We start from the raw sequence: 23,480 nt of genomic DNA, 5'->3' as shown, positions 1-23,480 counted from the left end.
TTAAAACTAGCTTCATCATTTTGTATGATGAAAAACAAGTCTATTCATTCCGCCCAAAAAATGAAAAGTTTCTAATAAATATAGGATAAAAAAGAGCTCTAACAAACAACAAAAGCTTCAAAATCTCATCATCAACGTTCTTTAAAATTTCCAAGAACCTAAAAGGCCCGTTTGGAACATATATTTAAGTCATGATTTAGATTTATTGATAGAAACTTTCTGAGAAATGAAATTTTAAATTTTAAATTTTTATGAGATAAAAAGTACTATAGTAAAACTCAAATTTAGATTTGAATATATGTCCCAAACAAGTTTTAAATAGCCTTATTCAATCTCCAACCTGGATTTGTCCGAATCGTTTAGAAGCGAAGAGAAAAAGAAAAGTTAACACCGGAAGTCAATTGTTGGACAAGGTGACAAAATTGGGCGGGCGGGTGAATCCATTACATATAATCACATGGTTTTGATGAAGCAAATAATGGAATCACATAGAAGCTGTAGATATATAGCCATTGAAATACTATATTCATTATTAATTTGTTGTCGTTTTTCCTTGTCACTTCATACTGTTAGTTTACCAATTCATCTTAAAAGTTTAAGCTATTAAGATGTAGGCTAACAATAGTTTTATACTTAAATATTTTTATACTTTAACATTTTCCGTCACGTGTGGGTTGGACAATAGACAATCGTGTAGGTAAATTAATTAGAAAACCCAATACGTGAATATTTGATAATAAGTCCGAAATATATTAAAGACACAATACATGATGACAATTTAAATAAGAATAAAGAGTGCAATTACGGTGTTTACCCCCTCTCTGATACCATGTTAGTTTACTAATCCATCCCAAAAAGTTGAACTATTAGGAGGTGGCTAATAATAGTTTTATCATTTAACACTTCTCTTCATGTGTGGGCTGGACTATGGACAATCATTACCTAGGGATTCTAGGGTCCTATTCATTTGTACAAGAATCTCAAACACTTATAATATTGTTCTGTTTGTTATTTGTTGTCGTTTTTTCTTGTAACTTTCGTCCAGGATAGGAATTGGGACACTACGTTGTAATCAGCTTGGGTTTCATTTTCTTCATTTGTCTTTCTTGAATTACATAAAATGCCTACTTTTGAACCTATATTTTTAAAAACATCGACTAGATATTACAAGAATACCGCTTTGTTTTTCATAAGGCATTTTTTTTCCAGTATTGCCTTTATTGGGTATTTTCAGTAATGTTCTTTATATGATTAGAGTTTATTTATTTGTAGACTGATTTTTTTATTATAATTTAGATATTTGCTTCCCTTTTTTAACTTTCATTGATTTATTGTAATCAATCAATATGATTTTTATTATGATTTTTTTATCCGGTTATTAATTTTTCCTCTTTTTTCATGTTTGAATTCTATCGTATGTGTGCATTTTTTTCCACGTTTTTTCGCTCATTTGTCCCGTTCTGTGTTTCGTGTTCACGTTCTTCGTTACTGATCGTTGACTTGAGTTCATCTGTCGTTGATTTGCAGTCTTAATTCTTTGGATTTCGTTTTGTTTGGTGTTTATTACTTGCTTGATCGACTGTCTTTGTTATTGTTATTTACGGCTGTCTTTGTTATTTGTTGTTTATTTTACTGCTATTACTTTTTGTTTGATTTGCTTGTGTTTACGTTAATGCTATTCCTTTTGTTCTTCGTTTGCTTTTGTTATTACTGTTTTTTTCGTTGATATTGTTGTTTATTTAGTGTTACTCGGATTTGGTGTCCTTGATTTTTCTTTTAGACATAAACGATTTTTGTGTTGTTTTTCACTGATTTAATAGTGTTTTCTTTCTTTATCCAGGTAATTCAAATTTTGTATTGATTCTTTTATGTATTGCTTTGATCATTGCATTAATAAAAATTTTCGCATCTGTTCAAGTTTTCGAGTATGTTCATTGTTGGATACATGTTGTATTGTTTTCCGTTTTTTTTTTTTTTTTTTATGGCCCTTTGTATCATCTTTTGTTCATGTTTATTGGAATATTCATTTCGAGTCATGCAAATTTCATATTCATTCTTATATGTATTTCTTAGATCACTGCATTAATGAAACAATTTCGCATGTGTTCATTTTTTTGTATATGTTGATTGTTTGATACATATTGTATTGTTTTTTTTTTTTTTTGTTCAGATTGTTTCTTAGTTATGTCACGATTAAACTAATAAAAAGATCTTCTTTTCTTTATAGCACATACTCTGTCTCATAATGATTTGTTATATATTCTTTTTCGTAATGGCTTCATCATTAAAATAATGAAATTATCTATTCTTTATATCTGATATATTCTTGTATTTGATATGTAATTTAATATTCGGTGTTCATTTTCTTAATGAAGACTTATTTTCATTGGACAGAGTTTCATAATAGTATCATACCCTTGGATATTGTGACTCAATCCTTTTTGAGTAATTAGGCCTGTTTGAAAATGTTTTGTTTTTGTGTTTGTTTAAACAAAAAACAAAAATAATTTTCTTGTTAATTTTTACTTTTTAAAACAAGAAACATGTTTGGTAAATACTATTTATTTTTTTGTTTAAAAAAAACAAAAAACACATTTGATAACAAAAATTTTATTACTTATTTTTCTAAACAAAAAACAAAAATATAACATAAACTTGATATCGAGACCGAAACAACAAGACGTGATCAACTTTAAGACCAGACTAATGAGTCGGGCTCGGTGCCAGAACGAACCAACGTGTTGGGCCCAGTGTCGGGATCTAATTGACAGGCCGAAGCCAACATCATAAAAACTATGGGCCCGTTCACTTCATGTATCCCACTCGAATAAGCCCAACTCGAGTTGAATTTTGGGTTGAGTTTTACGTTCATCAAAACAAACTCGAGTGTAAAACTCGAGTAATAACTCTGATTTCAGAGTTTGGCATACCGGTTGTTTTTTCATTACTGCAGTGTGTTTATACAGTGTTTCCATGTGCTTGAACAGTGCAGATTCCTCTGCTTTCTTCCCGTTGCTGCCTCGTTCCTGCCTCCCCATTGCAGATTTCTCTCTGCTTTCTGCACGCATGACCCTCGTTCCTGCCTTCCTCCTCTGATTTCACTCTAAACATCGATTTCCTGCAGATTTTGGAGTGAAAAATGATTCTCCCCAAGCGGGGTCGGTTGCCCGAATCGATTGTTTTTTGTGTCGATCCGTAGCGAAAAAAGGTAACCTCTCCTCTATTTCCACCATTTTTGCTTCGATTACTTGTTGCATGCCCAACCCTAGAAGTGTTCCCCGTCCGTGCCCTTGAATCTTCATCACGGATACCATTCATCCGCCTCGCGGCAACCGGCAAACTCCGTTGGCCGTTTTATTGCGTCGATGTAGAGCCAAATGGCCCCATCTCGCATTGTCTGGTTATCTTCCTTTGCGACGTTACCGTCGGCCATTCCGGTGTCACTCCGTCGTACGAAGTGCCTCACGCTCGCGTTTGGGGGTTGTGATAAACAATAAGCAGTTGTCATCAACTGGTTCCAACCGGGTATGCTCTTTCATTTCTACTAAGCTCTATAAACCATTGTTGTCTCTGGATTTGTCGTGGTTGCACTGTACATCTTCTTCGTTTTCACTGGTTCGATGCTTGGCTACTGTTGTTGTTTTTTCCCCACTGTTGTCGTTTGTATGTGTTTCCATTGCATCCGCTGTTGTCGTTTCCATTGCATCCCCTATTGCATCCCCTGTTGCCGTATGTAGTCGCCTGATGTCGTTTATACCTTACCTGGCTATTTTTCTGGGTTGTCGTTTTGGCTCTATTGTTGCCGTTTATATGGGTTATTGCATCCCCTGTTCCGGTGTATTGGCTAATTTGTTGCCGTTTTTACCCGAGCCTATTGCATCCCCTGTTACTGTATTGGCTAATCTGTTGCCCATTTTACCTGAGCCTATTGCATCTCTGGTTGTTGTATTGGCTTCCCTGATGCCGTTTTTACCTTACCTTATGGCCGGACCTACTGTGGCATTCAGTTTTGATGTTGCCGTTTTTACATTATCTTGTGGCCGGTCCTCCTCTGATGGCACTCTGGTGTTGCCGTGTTTTCCTTACCTTATGGCCGGTCATATTGTCGCATTGGCCATGCTATTGCCGTTTTTACGTTAGCATATGGCCTCTCATATTTATCCTTATTGTTTCTGCTGCTGCCGTTGTTACTGTAGTTTATGCATCTCCTATTGTGGTATGTTTCTGCTGTGGCCTTTTGTACCTTAGTCTATAGCATCCACTGTGGATGATTACACTGCCATCATTTGTTCATTGCGTCCTACTCATTTTCTCTCCAGGTTTGATGTTGTTTTTTGCTCACCTCTGCCGTACAGCAAGCCATGTTTATTGTCAAGTTGTGTAATGCTGAGGAATTTTTTCTGTACTTAATTTGAGCTGGCCATTTGTCTTATGGCTTGCAAGACTATTAATGACTTATGTAGATACAGAAAATCAATATAAATCCAATGCAATATTATGTAAGTGGTGAGTTTAGATTTGTGCAAGTGAACACAAAACTCAAGTTATAAATGTCACATCAATCTCTTATTAAACATGCAACTCAAATTTCACATTACAACTCCAATTAAAAATAACTCAAGTTCACTTTTTTTACTCAAATCATAAAATTGGAGTTAGTGAAGTGAACGGGCCCTATAAATCTGCATTAGCTCAGGTCATAACCTGATAATTTTTCAAATATAAAACTTGTCTTAACTAGTAATTATCGACAAAAATTAACTGATTCATTGATTTTATCTCCATATATGTTGAGCAATTTCATCACGAACACGGCATTCCCCGCAACTGATTTTGGATCAAATTGAATTTCTCAACTTTACTGGATGAGTCCATAATCAAGGAAATGTAGAAAAATAAATCTTGAACTATGTAAATGCCAACGTCGCTGCGGACCTTCGCCGGCACATCTCTGTCCCCTCCTGATGACGTCGTTGCAGCAACCCCACCCTTTGTCTCCGGGCTGTACATAAACCCAAACAACCTGCAAACCCAACACACTCTACCCCAACTCAACCCGAAAAAGGTAATTTGTAGCATTATTTTTTATTTTTCGACCCACTAAATATTTGACCCGAGGTATTTGGGGGCAGTTTGTGGGTTGGGCCTATATTGGCCCGCATATCCCAACCTAACCCATGTTTATGTTTAATGTTGGATGAACTACTTTGCTTCATGTTTGATGTTGGATTGAACTTTGAATTGTTATGTTTGATGATGGACTGATCAGTATTAGTTCTATTTGATTATAAACTTTGAATGTTAGAATTATGTTTGATGATCAATATTATTTCTCTTTGATGATCAGTATTATTTGATGACGAACTTTGAATGTTGGAGTTACTATTTTTATTTGATGATAAACTTTGAATGCTGGATCGAACTTTGATTATTTGAATGTTGGAATCGACCACCCAACCCACTCCGCACAGCCCCAACTCAACCCATATATCATTGAGTTGTGAAATTTTTCTAACATCGCTGGGGCCAAATATGTGCAACATGCACCCTTTAGGGCGGGACAAGAAAAAGCCCTACCTTGTACCAATCCAAGCTACGTACAGCGAAGGCCCCGGCGTAGCAATGTCGTCCCTGCCAGATGACGCCATTGGAAGAACTGCAGATTTTGCCGTCTCTAATGAGGCCTTTTTGCTCAATGGAGCATGCAGCATTAGGAGCTCTATGTTTTGCTGATAATTTTTTGGAAACTACATATTTTATTGTTGATCATTTATGAAAAAAAAAAAAAACAAGAAGAAAAGAAACCGTAAATTTGAGATAATTAAAGTTGAGATGATTCGAAGCAATCGTCTTTGAAATGGATTTTTCCATTTTTGTTGTCTTCTCATTCAAGTATATGTTTCTTTCACCTCTTTCTGGCTTCAAATTCAAATGTTTAGCCCTCAAGCGCAAATGGTACCTCAGAAACATCCATTTTAGCATCGATCATTCAAATCTACGACCAAACTTTAGACCAATGATTCATTCATCAATAGAACTTTTTGCAAATCAAAATCAGCCTTACTTTTTGTGTTTTCTTTGTATATATATATATATATATATATATTGTTTTTGTTTTTCTAATTCTTTTTTATGCAGGTTTATCTTCTTTTTTTGTTATTCTGCAGGTTTACCATCCTTTAAAAGTCGCGTGCAGGGCATGTGAAGAAAATTCATCAAAAGTTAAACACCATTTAAAATTGAACTTGTTAGGCACGAATTTCAAATTTTGAGAGGTTAATTGCAACAAATTTTAGTTTAGAGATTAATTTGTCATAAGCGATAAGTTCAAGAGATACTTATACAAAAAAGCATTTAAATTATTCTAGAACAAAAAAAAATAGAAAATTTAAGAGCTGATATTACACAACACCAATATGCTCACTAGATAGATCTTTTATTTCAAACGTCACAAATACACCTCAAATCATTCCTCATATGTATATAGGGCAATAAGATAGTTAGCAAAACCAACATAAAATATTACCATTACATACTTAATGATTTGAATTATTTTATAAGTGCAAAGCGAAAATCCATCTTACTAGCATGTTTTCATTAGTTACTCATAATCTTAAAGGGATAAATGAAACCCGATATAGTCCAACCAATAGCCGATACTTCCTTTAAATCCAACAATTAAGCCATTTTGAATTGGAAGATTGAAAGGTGTGCCGCTCTTAGTTCCATATGGTCCATAGGTTGCCTTGTTGGTCTTGAATGTTAAAGAGCGTATTACTTTATAACCTTGCACATTATCTGTGTACCCGCTCACTTCGACTATATACTCACTCGGAAAATTTAGAGAAATCTGAATCTCAAAGGATACAAAAATATAAATAAATAAATTAAACTAGTAATACATATATATGATGTATATGGTAAGTATTTATAACTAAATATTTGTAAATTATAATATTTATAGATGTGTTTAACGTGTGAGGAACGAGTTACAACTGATATTTTAACTTTGAAAAATATAATAGATCCTTATAGACAGCTCTAATTCTAAATTTTTTTAGTAAACAAATTCCCATATATATGTATGTACACGGCCATAAAAGAAATTCTCTAAATTAAAATAATAAAGAAAGGAATTAAAGACTAACCGTCACTGGTGTAAAGCCTGTTATAAAGCTTGAATGCTTTTCTGCAACAAATGGCACACCATTCGAGTCGTAGGTCACTTGAAAGCTCCCAATGGCTGTTTCGTCATTATATTCAAAGTTTATTTCTCTTATTCCCGTGTATGCACCATCATCAAAATCTACACCATTAGAACTGGTTGCTTGGGTTCCCCATGTTCCTACAATTATTGTCTGGCTTTTCCCACTTTGTTGATTGTTTTTAGCTTCCTACAAAATATTTTTCAAATGGTTTTGCGTGTATATTCTAATACATCAAAATGCAACAAATAGAAGAATTATAGAGAAATATGTCCTCGTTGAAGAGTTACAATGCAATTTCTATCGATTCGTATAAAAGAAATGTATGTCATTTCAAAATATATACATATATATATATATATATATATATGTGTGTGTAAATATATGTATGAAGCCTCACCATCCCGCTGTGCTTAAAGGTTTCTTTAGAAACTCCAATGGCGGCCTCGATTATCCTGATCGGGTTTTGGTCGAGGCCATTTGGCAAGGACCACTTGCGGCTGTAGGCGGAGGAGATGGAGAAGAGGAGGACAAGGACGGAGAGGGAGAGAAAAGAAGAGGAGGCCATTCGCATGAAAATATTGAAAATTAGTTCAAGTAGATATTTGGTTGTGGAGAAACTAGCTTCTTTACGTGGCTATATATAGAGACACAGCTGCTACACTTATTTGGAATTTCATGTTTGCTTAGGGGCAATGAAGGAAATTCAAACGATTCATGACCTCGGTTGTAGATATATAGTATTGGATAAGAAGAATATCACCTGGCATCACGTGCTGAGCCATGAACTTTTGTTAGAAGACAAGGTTCTGAACCAAGTTATACTGTCGTAGTGAGGGTATAATGCATATGTCCCTAATTACCTACCAATGCAAAAATAAATAAATAAATAAATACTGGACTAGACTAGTAGTTGAGTGTTCCTTGTTGTTCGAATCATAACCGGTCTAATTTAATTATCTTTAGTTAGGAACTCTGCAAGAGTCTTATCTCCTTCTTATTTTTATTATTATTTTTTATTTACTAATGGTCTCTAATCAGACATTATCTGAAACACTAGAGTGCGTTTAGTAGATGAATTCAGAATCATGATTCTGGATCCTGGTTCAGAATCAATGTTTGTTTACAGTGATTCTGAATCATGATTCAAAATCAGTGTTTGGCTTAGATGATTATGAATCATGATTCAGAATCTAATGTGATGTTTTAAACTAGCTCAAATTATGATTCTAAAACCACCTTCCTCTTGATTTAAGGTGATTCAAACCCCTGATTCTGAATCATGGTTTCAGACGTATGATTTTAACTAAAAATGATGAATCATAGTTCTAGTTATAAAATCATTATTAAAATTACCTTTGTTTAAATCTTCGTACCAAACGACCCTTAACCGGTCAAAACATTAATTGTAGCAATAAGATTGAAAATGGACGGGCATATATAAGCGTTTTTATTTGAATTTTTTTGTGGATCACGCGGGGTTCTTAATTAACCAGACTTGTCAAGACTACAAAAAGATTTAGTACCATGATAGATTATTATAATGGTTTAAATATTCAGTATTCATGTAATTCAACGAATTGTCGTTTGAACTTAAATTTGTGGGATTTTGCTTATTATGTGTAAGTTGGGGTTTCATTACTCAGCCTATTCCTCTTTGTTTATAACCACCAACAAAGCAGATGTCGTTTTGGGTTTTTCTATCGCAACTACGATTTGTGCATGCAATTGGTCGGTAATATTGCTGGAACCCGATAATAGATTGGCCGGAGTAGCAACATTCATATCGCAAGGCATACGATCTCGTCGTTGAAGTTTAGGAGAACCGTACTACATAGTAAAATAGATAAGGCACTGTAAATATCAAATATCTCTTAAATGGAAGTTCTTATGAAATTTCTCAATTTTTCTACATTTTGCGACAAAATTACTGGGCCCATTCTTGGTATTATTCAAATTGGGTAAATTTTTTGTATTGTAGGACAATCTTTGGGTCGATTGTGGAGTAAAGGATAAGTTTTGGTTTTGGTTTTGATTATTGAAAGAAAGTTAATTTTGAATGGTTTAGATGAAAGAAATTGTTAGTGAGATATACAAAGTGAAACGATTGTCTGTCTAATCTTATATTGGATTTTAAAATATATTCTCTACTCAGAGAATGGTTATTTAATTGAAATGTAATCTATATTTAGATGTAATAGAAACACTATAAAGTGTGCTTTGTATTGGGGATTCTCAATGTAGTTTATATTATTCGTAGAATAAGTAGCATCCGAAGTTGTGATATTTGAATATGTAAACAACATAGAAAAGTCGTAAATAATGTAATTTTAATAAGTTTAGTATGGAAATAGACCAAATCGAAGACATTGTTCCTCTTTTTAAATTTCTTTAGTTTTTTGATGAGTTGAAAGTAGTAGATATTGTGAGTCCTATTGTTTCTGCTTTGAAAGAAGGCAAAACAGTAAGATATTTTTGTATTGGTGATGAGGATGAAATCCGATAAACCTAATCCTGCTTTCATAATAAAGAAGCAGAGGGCAAAACGCTGGGGTTCGAAGCAGAAGAGAAGTCATCCTAAATGGTTGAAGATCACGAAATGAGATTACCAATAATCTCCAACTATTGATGCTTTTTTTGCCTATTTTCACTTTTGCTGGTTTTCTATGTATTCCCATTTTTTGTATCTAAAGATAGCAGGAAAGCAATATTGTCCGAGTCCTTATGCATATTTATGTTAGGCTTTTTATCCGTACTCTTGCATCCAAAGTGCTTACTCCAAAAATGGAGAATTTACTCTTGAGAATGTATGATTCTGGACTTTTAACCCTTAGTCTTGATAAATATCTTTTTGTTAATGTAATTATTTGACTAAAAATGTTATGAATCAAGAGTGAAGAGTAAAAATCTTGACCCGTGCACTTTCAAGAGATATTTGTCAAGATTATCCAAGTTACTCAGATCCAAAGTTATTATTGAGTCTGTGAGCTGTGAAAATTGTTCAATATATTCTGAATTAAATTTTTTTATTCTTTTTTGAGCAGATTTGAAATGCTTCTTTCGATATTGACAAAAAATTGGTTTGTAGGGGTTTTGTGGAGAAATCTTAAAAGTGTTAAATCTTTTAAATATTGATAAGAATTTACACTATCTAAAACATTTGACCGTTACTTTTGAAACTTTTCTTTGGTGTTGTTGGATTGAGAGTTCCTTGTTACTTTGTAGAGGTTTGGTCTGATATTTTTGTGTTTTTGTGGTGTAGACCTTTAATTTTAGTTGGAACATAGTAGGCAACGATTTTAATTCTTGTTATTGTAGAATGGATATATTATAACATGAGGCGTCAAAATTAATCTAATAGATTGATATTGCAAGAATTTTTATTTCTTGAGTGTGAAAGATTCATTTACATGGTTAACTACTATAGCCTATTTTGCTTTATGAAATAATGGAAACAAAGCTTTAATTTGCACGACTAAAAAGAAGATCCCAAATATCAAACAAGCTTAGTTCCTTTCCTGCAAAAATTTTCTTACTTACTCTGGTTCTTTTTATAAGGGACCAAATGATCTTAAACTAAACCCTCAACTATAGAAAAAAACTGTCATAGAAACAATGAGACGAAGAGAGTCTTGGAAAATTTAGTATAATGTTAATGAATCAAAGACAATGAGTGATTAACGCCTAAAAATGATGCTCACAAGTGGTCAATTGTAGCACAGAAGGGCGGTCGTATCCACAGAGAGATAACAAAATAACAAGAATGACTAACAGAATAAGAGCGTTAGAGAAAAGTGAATTAAAAAAAATGAGAGTTTTGGGGATTTTTGTTGCAAATAAAATAGAAATGAGGGAATTTGTATGAAGAAAATTCAATAATAAAAATGGTAAGGTGTCGAGAATTCTTAATATTTCGTTCACCAATTCCAGTTTTGATTCACAAAATAAAAGAATCGAATAAATTAAATCTCCATGTTAACTCTGAAAATATTATTATTACAAGTTATCCAAAATCGACAATATATCAATTTGACAATATTGCAATAAAAGATAATTTGTAAAATAATTGAAATAACAAAATAATGCGTGACATAATTACATAAGAAAAGCGTGACTGAACTTATATAAAAATTGGCACACAATATTTTAAAAAGTAATAGAAAAATAGATGATATTTAATTCATTAAGATATTGAACTTTACAGTATAAGGAATCAAAACTCTGAATTGGATCGCTCAATAGAAGTTCATCTCTAACCTCACCAAGAGAACTTTAGCTTATCTTGCAAAACATTCTCACAAGTTCTAGAGAGAAAATATGAGACTGACAGCAAGACGACAGAAAACTGAATATTCAAAGCTTTCTAAAACCTTAGGCCAACCCCTCTATTTATAGTATTCAGAGGTTGCCTGTCAAATAAGGAAATAAATTGTAAAACTAGAAAATTACAAAAGAAAAGGAAACAAAATAAAATTACACATAAATTAGGAGAAATCACATATTTGATTTGGGAAAGGAATCTGGTAATTTGCTCTGATTTTTGGGGAAGGAATTCGAATTCAGCACCAAAGGGGACACGTGTCGCAACGTGATTGGAAGTGAGGAGAAAACGTGCCACGTGTCGTGGGCGGATTGGTTGGATTGTGCTGGCGCGGGCAGAGTGGGGGACAAGGTTTGACAGTTGTCGCACGCGGAGAAGAGCTTGGGATGGCACGCTGACACGCGGGACCCACGTTGCTGAGGAGTCAGACACGCTAGAGGATCGCGCGGAGGAAGAACGCGCGCCCTGGGATGTTTGCGTGCTGGTGACGCGCGCGAGGTGGAGTGAGGAAGGCAGGCGAGCTGGGGCCCATGGGGAAATCGGCTTTGGCTTCGGCTCACACGGCTCTTCTCTCTTTTGGCTAGTGAGGCTCGGCTTAGTGGCTTGGCTCCGGGTGGTTGAAAACATAGCTTTTATGGCTTATTTTTATGTAGCTTTTTACACTGCTTTTTATTTGTAATTAAGCAAAAATTAGACAAATTCTAATTAAAAATATTATGAATAAAAATAATATAATTGTTTAATTAAAGCTTAAATATTTTAATATTATATAAATCAAAAACAGTATTCATGGTGCATTTTCATGCACTAATCAATAAATTTTAAGAAATTAAGTATATCGTTAATGAACAATTTTAAGAAAATTGAGTGCCTTGTCCACAAGTAAAAATGTTGTCCTTTTCTATTCCATGAGTTGTATAATGTATTTTATTTTACTCATTCAATGTGCTGGAAATATTGGAAATTTTCTTATTGGCTTGTACTCGCTATTGACAACTTCAATAGCACGATTAGGAACACAAAGGACATTGCTTTTTTTTTTTTCTTTTGTGCTTTTGTACAGTACAATTTGTTATTTGATACACAAACAACTCTCTTCAATCTTCACAATTATAACGACGCGTTATAGCATACGACATTAAACACAAATAAAATGGATCATCACAATATGAGCAATATACATGAGATTGTCATGTATGCTTTTACTTCAAAAAAAAGATACACTTGTTATTACAGAAAGTTACATGTTCGTTTTTGTATAGCATTTTTCTTTCTTAAAGTGTGTTTCTACATTATTATATACATGTCATATTACGTTATTTCTCCTCAACCGGTTATAATGGGCGCGTTTAGAATTCGTTCTAAAATGATTTTATTTTTTGTATGAAAATATTTTCAATCTTAGACATAAATCATTTTTAAAAATGTATTTAGTAGTTTTATTAAGAAATTATTTTCAGTATAAAAAAATCCATTAATATCTCTATCTCTTTCTCTCTTCTCAAAAAATTAGAAAACGAAAATAAAAAATAAAAAACGACTAAAAATTATTTTTTATTTATCTCTTATTTTACACTAAACTAAAAAATTATTTTTATTTTTATTTTTTATCTTTAATACGTCAAACGTTATTTTAAAAATATTTTTATTTTTTAAAAAAATATAAAAAATAAAAATAAGATGAATTCCAAGTAGGTCGAATATATCCTTCTCACCTCGACCAACTAAAAAAAAAAAAAAAAAAAAAAAAAAAAAAAAAAAAAAAAAAAACCTGAGGCCTGACCAGATGACCGACAAGTGTTTTTTTGCCTTAAAATATTTACTCATCAATCTAGACCCAATATAGGTGTTGCCTTAAAATATATTTGAGTCCTTCGAGTACTTTGGGAGATGGTCAGAATTTAATTAACACATATATTTTTAGGTATTTAGAACGTGGGCTTTTAATCTACCCACCTTCAATGACCCAGAACGATTAATTATCTTATCCATTTTAATTAATGAACAATTATCTTATATATATATATATATATATATATTTCTGCTTTATTGAAGTAGTTGGAGTCACGTGTTCGTACGCGTGAAATTTTATAAGAATAGTAAAGTAATATCACACATTTTGAGATATTGTAGAGTTTTTGGCTAAAATCAACCTTAATATTTTTAAATTTATTTAAAACATATTTTTATGTTCATATGAAACAGCAAGTTTATCTTTTTAACAATGAATATTTATTGATGAAGGAATGTTTAATAAGAATTTTATTGTTTTTCTTCATTTTTTTATGGTCCTTTGTATCATCCTTTGTGCATATTTATTGGAATATTCATTTCGAGTCATTCAAATTTCATATTCATTCTTATACGTATTTTTTAGATCACTGCATTAATTAAACAATTTCGCATGTGTTTATTTTTTCGTATATGTTGATTGTTTGATACATATTGTATTGCTTTTTTTTAAGCATGTTTCTTAATTATGTCACGATTAAACTAATGAAAAGACTTTTTTTTTCTTTGTAGCATATATTTTGTTTCATAATGATTTATTACATATTCTTTTTCATAATGGTTTCATCATTAAAATAATGAAATTATATATTCTTTGTATCTTATATATTCCCTAATGACGACTTATTTTCATTTGATAAAGCTTCATAATAATATCATACCCTTTATGTTGTGACTCAATCCTTTTTAAATTATATTGTAACTGATTTTCATTTAACTGATTTATTTTGTAATTTTTTTTCATTATGATGTGATCATTATATTAAGGAAAATATTTTAATAAGGATCAAATGAAAATATTTTGATGGTTTGGATGATTACAAATCCATTTGATGAATAATTTAACAATCCATTTGATTACAATCCATGAAGAAGACGAATAATTTAACAATCCATTTGATGGTTTGGATGATTACAAATCAATTTCCAAGAAATCATTTTCTTGGATTCCATTCAAACTAATACCCACCCGTCTAAAAAGGATATCATGTGAGAAGATATTCATAAATCTTTTCAGGAGACCAAATCTCTTTTTCTCAATAAAGAAATAACTAGTAAGTAATTTTAGAATATAAGAAAAAAATGAAATTATATATATTTAAAATATATTTGTTCTTTAGTTTATTCTTATTAAAGTGATTTCTCTCATGTGTTTCTTTTTTCATATATATATATAATTTTTACCCCTAATTATTTTCTCGTTTAGCTCCCTCTAAAATTTTTTATTTCTAAGTTTTAAATTAATTGTTTTAAGAGTTTTTAAAAGTTTATTTACTTTGCCCCTCTAAAATTTTCTGATCCTAAATTTTATGCAAGATATTTAAAAATTAAAATGATTTCATTTACCCTCTCAATTTTAACTTAGAATTATATTTACTACATACTTATTTTAGTTTTAACTGAAGCGTCCTCTGGAAAATTTTTCTGACTTCTTCCCCCCCTGCTACCAGGATAAGTCCTTTTGTCGTCTCGTCGTCACACGCTTCTGGATTCGACTCTTGCAACGACAATGTAAGTAAACATCATGTTCCTTTCATCGTCGTTTGCCCCAGATTCAGCTCTCTCTTTTTTTTCTTTTTTTTTTTTTTTTTTGGTGCTCGTCAACGAGGCTCTGGAAAAAGCTATCCATTTTCTTCATACGACACACGTCTTGATCATCCTCTTATCAACCCCTTGAAAATCAACCTACGCAAGTGATGATATATATAATAAAGGCAAGAAATCGTTTATGTTTGAGCTCCCTCCCTCATCATAGACTGGAATTTCTGTGCCCCTCCAATAAAGTATTATCGAATATTCAGCAGTAAGGAATAATATTTATAATTCATAAAGGACCACTTTCAGCAGCAAGCGTTGAGATGGCCGAGTTGGTCTAAGGCGCCAGATTAAGGTTCTGGTCCGAAAGGGCGTGGGTTCAAATCCCACTCTCAACACAAATAACATTCTCCATTTTTTGCACTTTGTACTGTTTGTGAACCACACTGAGTTTAGCTCCATCATTTTTTTTCCTTTTTTTTTTCCTTGCATTGATTTAGACTTTAGATCAATTCAAGGATTAAACAGACGTCACAAGTATGAACAAGCTTTTTTTTATGACAAAATTGAAGTTTTTATAACAATAAGCAAAATAGGACAAAAATTGTTATTTAGAGATTAAAAAAGAATATACAGTAAGTGATAGTATGCTTATCCTAATAAAGTTTGTACACCTAACTCCGCCACAAAATGTTGAGTTTGAATCCCCCACACATTAATTTTTTTTTTTAAGTATATATTAATAGTAGTTTAAGTGATAAAGTTATGTTTAATCGTAAAAATACATGAAACATTTTAAATTTAAGATAACAAAGTAAAATAAATAAATAAGGGAGTTGAAACTTAACCCTACAATATAGTTTTGGGGGTATTTAAGTCCATACAATTGATTTTTTTTTTTTTTAACTCTATAGCAGAAATGGTAAGAGTTTAAGATCTCTGGCATAATTTAACCCACACTAAAAGCTTGTGTCAACCTCCCTAATTATCTTGAGTTCCACATTGACAAGAAGTGAAGTGAACTTGCGACATTAAGGAGACATTTGGTTCATGGATTAAAATCATAAGATTAGAACTATTTTTTATTTATGTGTATTTTTTATGAGAGAAAATACTATAATGAACTATGAACCATAATTCGAATCGATGTACGAATCCCCCAACCAAACAACCCTTAAGTCAAATCCAAAATTAAAATTTGTGCGACTTCTGTGAAGAATCCGTAGAACTCATCTCAACCAAGCCCACTTAGAGGTTACGGTGTTACCTCCTCCTTTAAAAAGCCCTCGTGGTTGAATTGTGTGTGTCATTTTAAAAATAAAAATAAAAAATAAAAATAAAAAAGCTTGATGTAGATAGCAGATAATTCAAAGTGATCTTGCCCATCAAATTCCTATCAACGAGCAAGCTAAATCTTATTCACCTTTGGCTCTTTGCCTCTGCATATTCAACCTTCAATAGAATCGTGTATCGTTTTTTTTTTTTTTTTATCTAGATCATTAATCACAGAAAATAGCCTTCATGCTCTAAAAAAAAAACACCTCCCTACCTCGGTACAGTTTAGTAGTTCCAAGAGAGCAAACGAAAGACGTTACAAGTGAACAAAAATAGCAAATAAATAAATACATAATAGATATAAACCATCTTCTGCAGGGTATTTCTATACGTTACTTTCATTATATCCATAAGTGACGTACTGAGGCACTAGCTTCTGTTACTGTTAACCAGGTAGATGGGAAGTAAAATATAATCATCTTTACTCACTTTCTTCATCAGTTTCTGTTTCTTGGAAGTTCAGATGGTTCATGTTCCTTTCGAGTGGGGGAAGCCCGTCATCGGAATCGCTAGACTCCCCATCTTCACTCCGAAGTGACTTCTCTTCCCCTGCAGCAACAGAAAGCAAACACATGCTCAAGTTGATTAGTTATATTAGTTTCACGGAGAATGTACAAGGTCTCAAGAAGTAACCGATAATATGTTCTCATGAACAGTTTTCGTCAGGATGATAAAAAGGACATAAGAGGAACAACTAGCAGTCTAGCAGGCTCATACTGAAAAGGTTTAATCTCATTTTTAGCCGAACTATAAGCCAAATCTTATTTTAATCCCTAACTTGTGAAACGTCTCAAAATGAGTCCTTGATCTATCAAATCATCAAACATTAGTCATTCTATCCATTCGACTTAAGATCTTAACGCATAAATGCAGGTGAGGACCAGGGCAAATTATTGAGAGTTAATTTTGCAATTTCATATGTTAGACACGTCGTTTAAGAAGGAAGCCATGTCTTTTTCCATTGGATACAGTAATCCTAGTTGCATTAAGTGGTTGAGCATTAGTGGATGTGACCGAAAGGTTTTCCTATAAGTAACATGATCCATTAAATTGGAGTAGGTGAATATTACCACAGAAAAAAAAACCTTCAAAATCAGCAATTGTTGCTCTAAAACACAAACTTTTTAGACTAAGTAATCATGGGAGATGAAGCCACTCGAGGCTAGCTCAAATGGCTGGGTGCGTAATATATGTGAGCAGTGGCGGAGCCAGGAACTTCTTTCAGTGGGGCAGCAGTGAAACTAAAATTTTGAAACTAAAGTAATAGTAAAATTACTATTCTACTTTACTATTTTGTTGTATTTTTTTAATCTAAAGAAACCAATCTTCTAATTAGGTTTAATTCACTTTTCAAGGCCTACAATTTACAAATTGTGAACTTATATTATAGTGTCATTGATTATTGTTTTATTTAGCAATTTAGGTTTCATATATGAGATACTCAAAAGTAACACTTTGAGGTATAATTGAAATGTTTTTAAACATTTCACCTAAATGTCATAAATTATATAAGAGAAAAAAGATGTAATCAAAAATTAGTTGGGGTAATATTAAAGGGGCCACCTTGGACCAGTGGGGGGCGGCTGCCCCACTTGGCCTAAGGTGGCTCCACCACTGTATGTGAGTGCGATCTAAGGGTCGTTTTGTTTCTTCTTAATATAGTGAGAGTCATAAACCCTACACTGTTTTAAAAAAAAGTAGGAGATGAAACAAACGCCGCCTATAATGTAATAGAGAGTTTCTCAACAACAGCCAATACCTTCTACTTCCGTGCGTCCCTTCGGGACCTGGGTTTGTTGGGAAAGCCAAGAATTTTGAACTGAGATAATATCAGCACTGCTCTGACATTCAGAATATGCCTTTAGAAGCTCCCTGCGCATCAACAAAATGTACGAAGTATGAAAACCATTTAAAGTGAGTTACATTGGAAAAATCTCCAATGTCCAATGGGATAGATGCCCAAATGTCTAGAACCACGCACAAGGCCCCAAACCTTCCACTTGCTAACAAGTGAACGTACCGGTTAAGAGAGAGGAAAGCATGACCCCACTTGAATTTTCCAAGCAGCGAATTTGCAGTTTCCTCTTCCCCACTGTAAAGCCATATAATAGAAATGTATGAACCACACATCTCGTATTTGCCTCTAATAGTTAGCACATCCAACCTTAGACCAAGTAAAAAATTACAGTAGAGCTGTTTTGGGATGAGTATCTTAAAGGATTAACCTATCCAAGTTGGTTTTCTATACCTAGAGTCAACTATAACAGAAGGACTGAATCAATTTAGCAACTTGGAGTTGGAAGGAAACCAAATGAATGCCCAAGAAAATGACTAGTAACAGGAAAACAGTACAGCCAAACATTTCAAATCTTTGTTCAAACCTTAAATAATTGGCTACTGCTTCATGAATAGATTATGAAAGATGGATCCTAAAGAAGACTAGATACAATGCTTCAGGTCCTATATTCATAGATAAGTTAAAACTATCACCAGAGCATGCACTTGCACCATGTAGTATATCTTGAGTTCAAACTCCAGCATTATTAGGAGCCTAAAAACAGCTAATCAGCCAGCAAGATAAGAGGCGGAATTTTGGTACCATATAATTAAAGCAGCTGATAATGCCTCCACACAAGACAACTGGCATGGTCGACCGTAATTTACTGGATTTGCTGCTACTAGCCATGGCACTGCAATTGAGAAATATTTAAACAACTTGAAGAGAGAAATTCATTGGAATAAACATAGTATTCCAATATTAACATGAAGAACAATAGAACAGGTGCAAAATAAGACGAGATTAATACATTCACAAATGCGGCAGTGCAATGTATGAGAAAATCATTCCCGGTAACAATATACAGTTAAAAATAATACGCAGCAGCAGATTAGTTAAACGTTCTATTCTAAAAAAGATGATAAAGTTCAAGCTGTTATTATCATGGTATTAACAATATTACAGATGCCCAAATAATTTTCTTATACGATATCATTTATAATAACATTTACAGCAAACCTGCTTTTGGACTACACAACTTTATGCACAGCATAAAACAGTAACCCATTAGGGGGTTGAAATAAAATAGAAAACATGGAGAGAGAAACAAAAAGAAATAACTTTAATGGATAGATGAAATGAAACCCTGGATTGGGCATAATAGCATCATTTGTGATGTGCACGTAGGAAATGTACAACTCGAGCAGAAAAAGAATGTGGAAATACATTATGTGAAAAATTAGTAACCTAAAAATTTTGTCAAGAGCAACTCCAACCATACTAGCCATTACATGTTTTTAGCCAAAATGGCTAATTATTTAGCTTTTCTTGAGCTTTTCTCCACTCCAACCATTAGCTAAATGGTTAGCTATTTTAGAATAATGCCTTCTACACTAGCTAAATATAGCTAGCATAGAGAGGCTGGCCATTTATTTTTTTTGTATTATTTTGTTCTTTCAACTGTAATAAATGCAAATATTCTTTTGTAAACTCAATAAATTATTTATATTTTAAACTCATAAATATTAAAATAATTTATATTTAGCTAAACTATGGAGTATGGTTGGAGTGACTCACCAAAAAATTGCTAGCTAAAATAGCTTTCTAGCCATTTTAACTAAAATTTAGCTAAAAGTTAGGAGTTCCCTTGGAGATGCTCTCAAAGAAAAAGGATGTTCTACTGGAGTCTCTGGAAAGAGTTCAGAAATTTTGTCTTATTTCTTTGTTTTTAAATTATATTTATACTAGAGACATTTTGATTTTAAGTTGAAAGACAAATAATAACACAAAACAATGACAAAAGTACAAAAGAATCAGAGCTCATACAGAGGCGAGGAGTACTGCAACGCAGCTTCACAAACGGTACATCATCCAAGCGTGCCCATGAGCAATCCACAACAGCTAATCCCTTTCGTGTGATTAAGCTATAATCTTCTCTAGATACACATTGAGTTCCAACTGGACTGCGAAAATCATAAGGACAATATTGTAAGTTTGACAACAAATGACGCTGGTCAAGAAGAACAAGTTTATATAAAAATGTTCTAAGGCAAAGCATGACAATTTGATTGAGATACCTTAAAACAATGCCACCAAAACCACTGTTCACACGTAACTCCTGTATAGAATTGTTCAAATCTCAAGAATATTAGACTATAAATATGGAAACCTCCTACCAATATCCCCACATTAATGAAACTTTCTGAATATTCAAAATGACCGTGAGGTGGTGACTAATTTTAAATTTGAAAGAGAGCCCAATTGGTTTAAATCAAGTCAATCAGCAAACAAGAAGTTAAGACATTAACAGTCTCCAACATTTGATTGAGGAAGAATCTGATGCATGCAATAATATTAACATGGTATAGACAAAATATAGCATGCAATACAAATATTCTGACGGGATAAAATCATTTTAGTACCCTCTATTATAGTGAAACATATCGCTGGTCCCATGTGTTTTCAATAATATTAACACGGTACCTTCACCTTTAAAAAAACATTTTTTTGGAACCTTGAGACCGATTTTTGAGACATACAATGTCAAAATGCCCTTTTCATTAATTAAATAAAAACTAATAACTTTGAAAATGTTTTCTACAAACATTTTTACTTATTTTGATTTCTTAATTTTTAAATGTTTTAAAGTATTTTCATAACTTTTTCAAAAAATATTAGTATGTTGCTAATTTGTGAGAAGGGTAAAATGGTTTATGTCCCAAAAATCGGTCTCAAGGTACCAAAAGAATGTTTTTTTCAAAGGTAAAAGTACCGTTTTAATATTATTAAAAATACAAAGTACCGGCAAGATATTTTGCTATAACAAAGACAAAGAGTACCAAAATGACTTTATCCTTATTCTTAAATAACTTTACTTTAAGAAATTATATCTGTGCAGCATAAAACATGTATATATTTGCACAATAAAACACCATTAGAGGGGAAAAATGAACCAGATACTTTCTTTTATCAAGCCAAATCTTGAAAGCTTGCGTCCTGTGCACCTTTTTGCATCACATTGCCCGAAGTCCTGCATCAACCAAGGAGCAACTTAATTGAAAAAAAAAAAAAAAAAACCTTATTCTTTTCACACAACAAAACAAACACAGAGAGTTCTTATTGCTGCATTTTACAAAACCTTCATAATTACTCTATGTTTTCAATATATTATAACCAAAATATATTAAAACCAAAAAAAAAAAAAAAAAAAAACCATTGTGATGGAGAGGAGGAGCAAAAGCTTGTCTTATGGTACCAACAAAAAGGAATTAAGTACCTAATCTCCCATGTGCTTCATCAAAATGTCACATTTTACCTTGTTGTTTCAGGAATGCCACGATCAATCCTTGTGTTTAAAAGACAAGGCAAAACATGGCATTTGGATAATCAGAGGGGAAGTTAGGGTACTTATGCTAGAAAAATAACAAATAAAACAGTTCCAAATATTTCCAATAACATGATTCATTTACTTGACTATTAGCCCTGAGTAATAACTTAACAATATGATATGATAGCTGGCCAAATATTTTCTGTAATGTCAAAAGACCCAGACAGCAAATCCAAGAGGCAGCTGAATAACCTATTTGAAACCATCTGTGATCAAGCACCATTAATCCCTTAACTCCATCTAGTCTAGCCATACAATGCGATATAAGAAGATACAGCAAAAGAAACTAAATAATTAGAGAATGATGCATACCCACATTGCGAGTTGGATTTTCAGACCATACATATCCTAGAAAAATAACAAAATAAAACAGTTCCAAATATTTCCAATGACATGATTCATTTACTTGACTATTAGCCCTGAGTAATAACTTAACAATATGATATGATAGCTCGCCAAATATTTTCTGTAATGTCAAAAGACCCAGACAGCAAATCCAAGAGGCAGCTGAATAACCTATTTGAAACCATCTGTGATCAAGAACCATTAATCCCTTAATTCCATCTAGTCTAGCCATACAATGCGATATAAGAAGATACAGCAAAAGAAACTAAATAAGCAGAGAATGATGCATACCCACATTGCGAGTTGGATTTTCGGACCTCCTGGCTCCTCCACTTCATGAGCTGCAACAACAATAAATTCATCAGCAACCAAATTTATGGTAATTTCACTTCTTTGGACAATCTGGATGGAAAGAATTCACGAATTTTTTAAGATAAAGATACGGATATGTCATATATATTCCAGAAAGCAAAGTTCTCAGCTTCTTTGTGGGCGTCGACGGATAAAGTTTTCACAGAATTTTCCATTTTCTTTGATTATTCTTAATTGGAAGAATATGATGGCAAACTTATTTTCGTGAGTTCAAGCTCTTGAGTTGAAAGTGAATTTACGTGAGAGAAATACTATGGCAAAAAAGGTGAATTTAAATTTTTGCGAGAGAAAATACTCTAACAAAAAGTTTGAGTTCTGATCCGAATTGTGAAAAGAATGGTGCCTTTGATGCTCTACTTTTCCTTTTTATTTCTTTATACTTGATTTTTATCAACGCTTATAAAAATAAATACACTTATAAAAATAAATAAATAAAAAATTCAAAACCAACACCACACGGGCAACAGATCAAACACCTAATAGGCACCCCCAAACAACTAACAAAGAAAAACAAGTAACGGAGAATCTTTCACCTTGATCAGACGGTGGGGGCTCGTCCTCACTGAAATCAGATAAATACACAAGTGATAAAGCGTGAATCATAATTCAAAAAAAAAAAAATGAGTGGGGTTTGAACTGATGATGAGGCTTTTGCTTACGGAGGAAATTGATGACGGTTTCGGCTGCCTTCCCCACGATGAGAGTTATGGCTTCTGAATCGTCTTGGCTTGTTGTGACCCATTTGTTTTTGCGGCGGAAACCAGCCGTTAGTGGCGCTGGCGGTGCGGTGGCGGCGGAGTTGGCAGCCGGCGAATCAACTGCGTAAGTCGTAACTGGCTTATTTATTCCGGAAAAGAAGAAAAATAGAAGAGAACTGCTAAAAATGTTTCGATTTCTGTAGTTGTATCCCTAAACACCTCCGAAAGAAATTAAAGTAAAGTAGAAACGACATGTGATTTTCCATTTTGAAAA

At 33.0% G+C, this 23,480-nt stretch overlaps 2 protein-coding genes and 1 non-coding gene across 3 annotated transcripts; 1 reads left to right on the top strand and 2 right to left on the bottom strand.

Moving 5' to 3' along the window:
• Positions 1-6,613: 6,613 nt before the first annotated feature.
• Positions 6,614-7,779, bottom strand: LOC21403031 (galactose-specific lectin). Its single transcript, XM_024167883.1, has 3 exons — positions 7,606-7,779; positions 7,155-7,394; positions 6,614-6,856 (listed from the first exon to the last, which is right to left on the bottom strand). The coding sequence occupies exons 1-3, from the start codon at positions 7,777-7,779 to the stop codon at positions 6,614-6,616; spliced, it is 657 nt and encodes a 218-aa protein (XP_024023651.1).
• Positions 7,780-15,389: 7,610 nt separating this feature from the next.
• TRNAL-AAG lies at positions 15,390-15,470 on the top strand. Its single transcript has one exon. It is a non-coding gene; the product is annotated as a tRNA-Leu (tRNA).
• A 985-nt stretch (positions 15,471-16,455) lies between these two features.
• LOC21403030 (ribosome biogenesis protein TSR3 homolog) lies at positions 16,456-23,480 on the bottom strand. The gene is made up of 10 exons (XM_024167870.1): positions 23,168-23,480; positions 23,042-23,070; positions 22,428-22,477; positions 21,369-21,434; positions 20,482-20,522; positions 20,231-20,367; positions 19,007-19,097; positions 18,428-18,499; positions 18,167-18,279; positions 16,456-16,956 (listed from the first exon to the last, which is right to left on the bottom strand). The coding sequence occupies exons 1-10, from the start codon at positions 23,248-23,250 to the stop codon at positions 16,829-16,831; spliced, it is 810 nt and encodes a 269-aa protein (XP_024023638.1). The 5' UTR covers positions 23,251-23,480; the 3' UTR covers positions 16,456-16,828.

This window comes from Morus notabilis, unplaced genomic scaffold (assembly GCF_000414095.1).
Source record: "Morus notabilis unplaced genomic scaffold, ASM41409v2 Scaffold604, whole genome shotgun sequence".
Taxonomy (NCBI): Eukaryota; Viridiplantae; Streptophyta; class Magnoliopsida; order Rosales; family Moraceae; genus Morus; species Morus notabilis.
The sequence above is the reverse complement of the archived record's forward strand: the minus strand, read 5'-3'. Positions and strand labels throughout refer to the sequence as shown.

Coding starts and splice junctions, on each gene's coding strand:
- LOC21403031 (XM_024167883.1), bottom strand. CDS start 7,779: ATGCGAATGGCCTCCTCTTCTTTTCTCTCCCTCTCCGTCCTTGTCCTC. Junction 7,395..7,605: donor CCTTTAAGCACAGCGGGATG/GTGAGGCTTCAT, acceptor AATATTTTGTAG/GAAGCTAAAAACAATCAACA. Junction 6,857..7,154: donor TTATAACAGGCTTTACACCA/GTGACGGTTAGT, acceptor GTATCCTTTGAG/ATTCAGATTTCTCTAAATTT.
- LOC21403030 (XM_024167870.1), bottom strand. CDS start 23,250: ATGGGTCACAACAAGCCAAGACGATTCAGAAGCCATAACTCTCATCGT. Junction 20,523..21,368: donor CAAGATTTGGCTTGATAAAA/GAAAGTATCTGG, acceptor AATTCTATACAG/GAGTTACGTGTGAACAGTGG. Junction 19,098..20,230: donor TTGCAGTACTCCTCGCCTCT/GTATGAGCTCTG, acceptor TCTCAATTGCAG/TGCCATGGCTAGTAGCAGCA.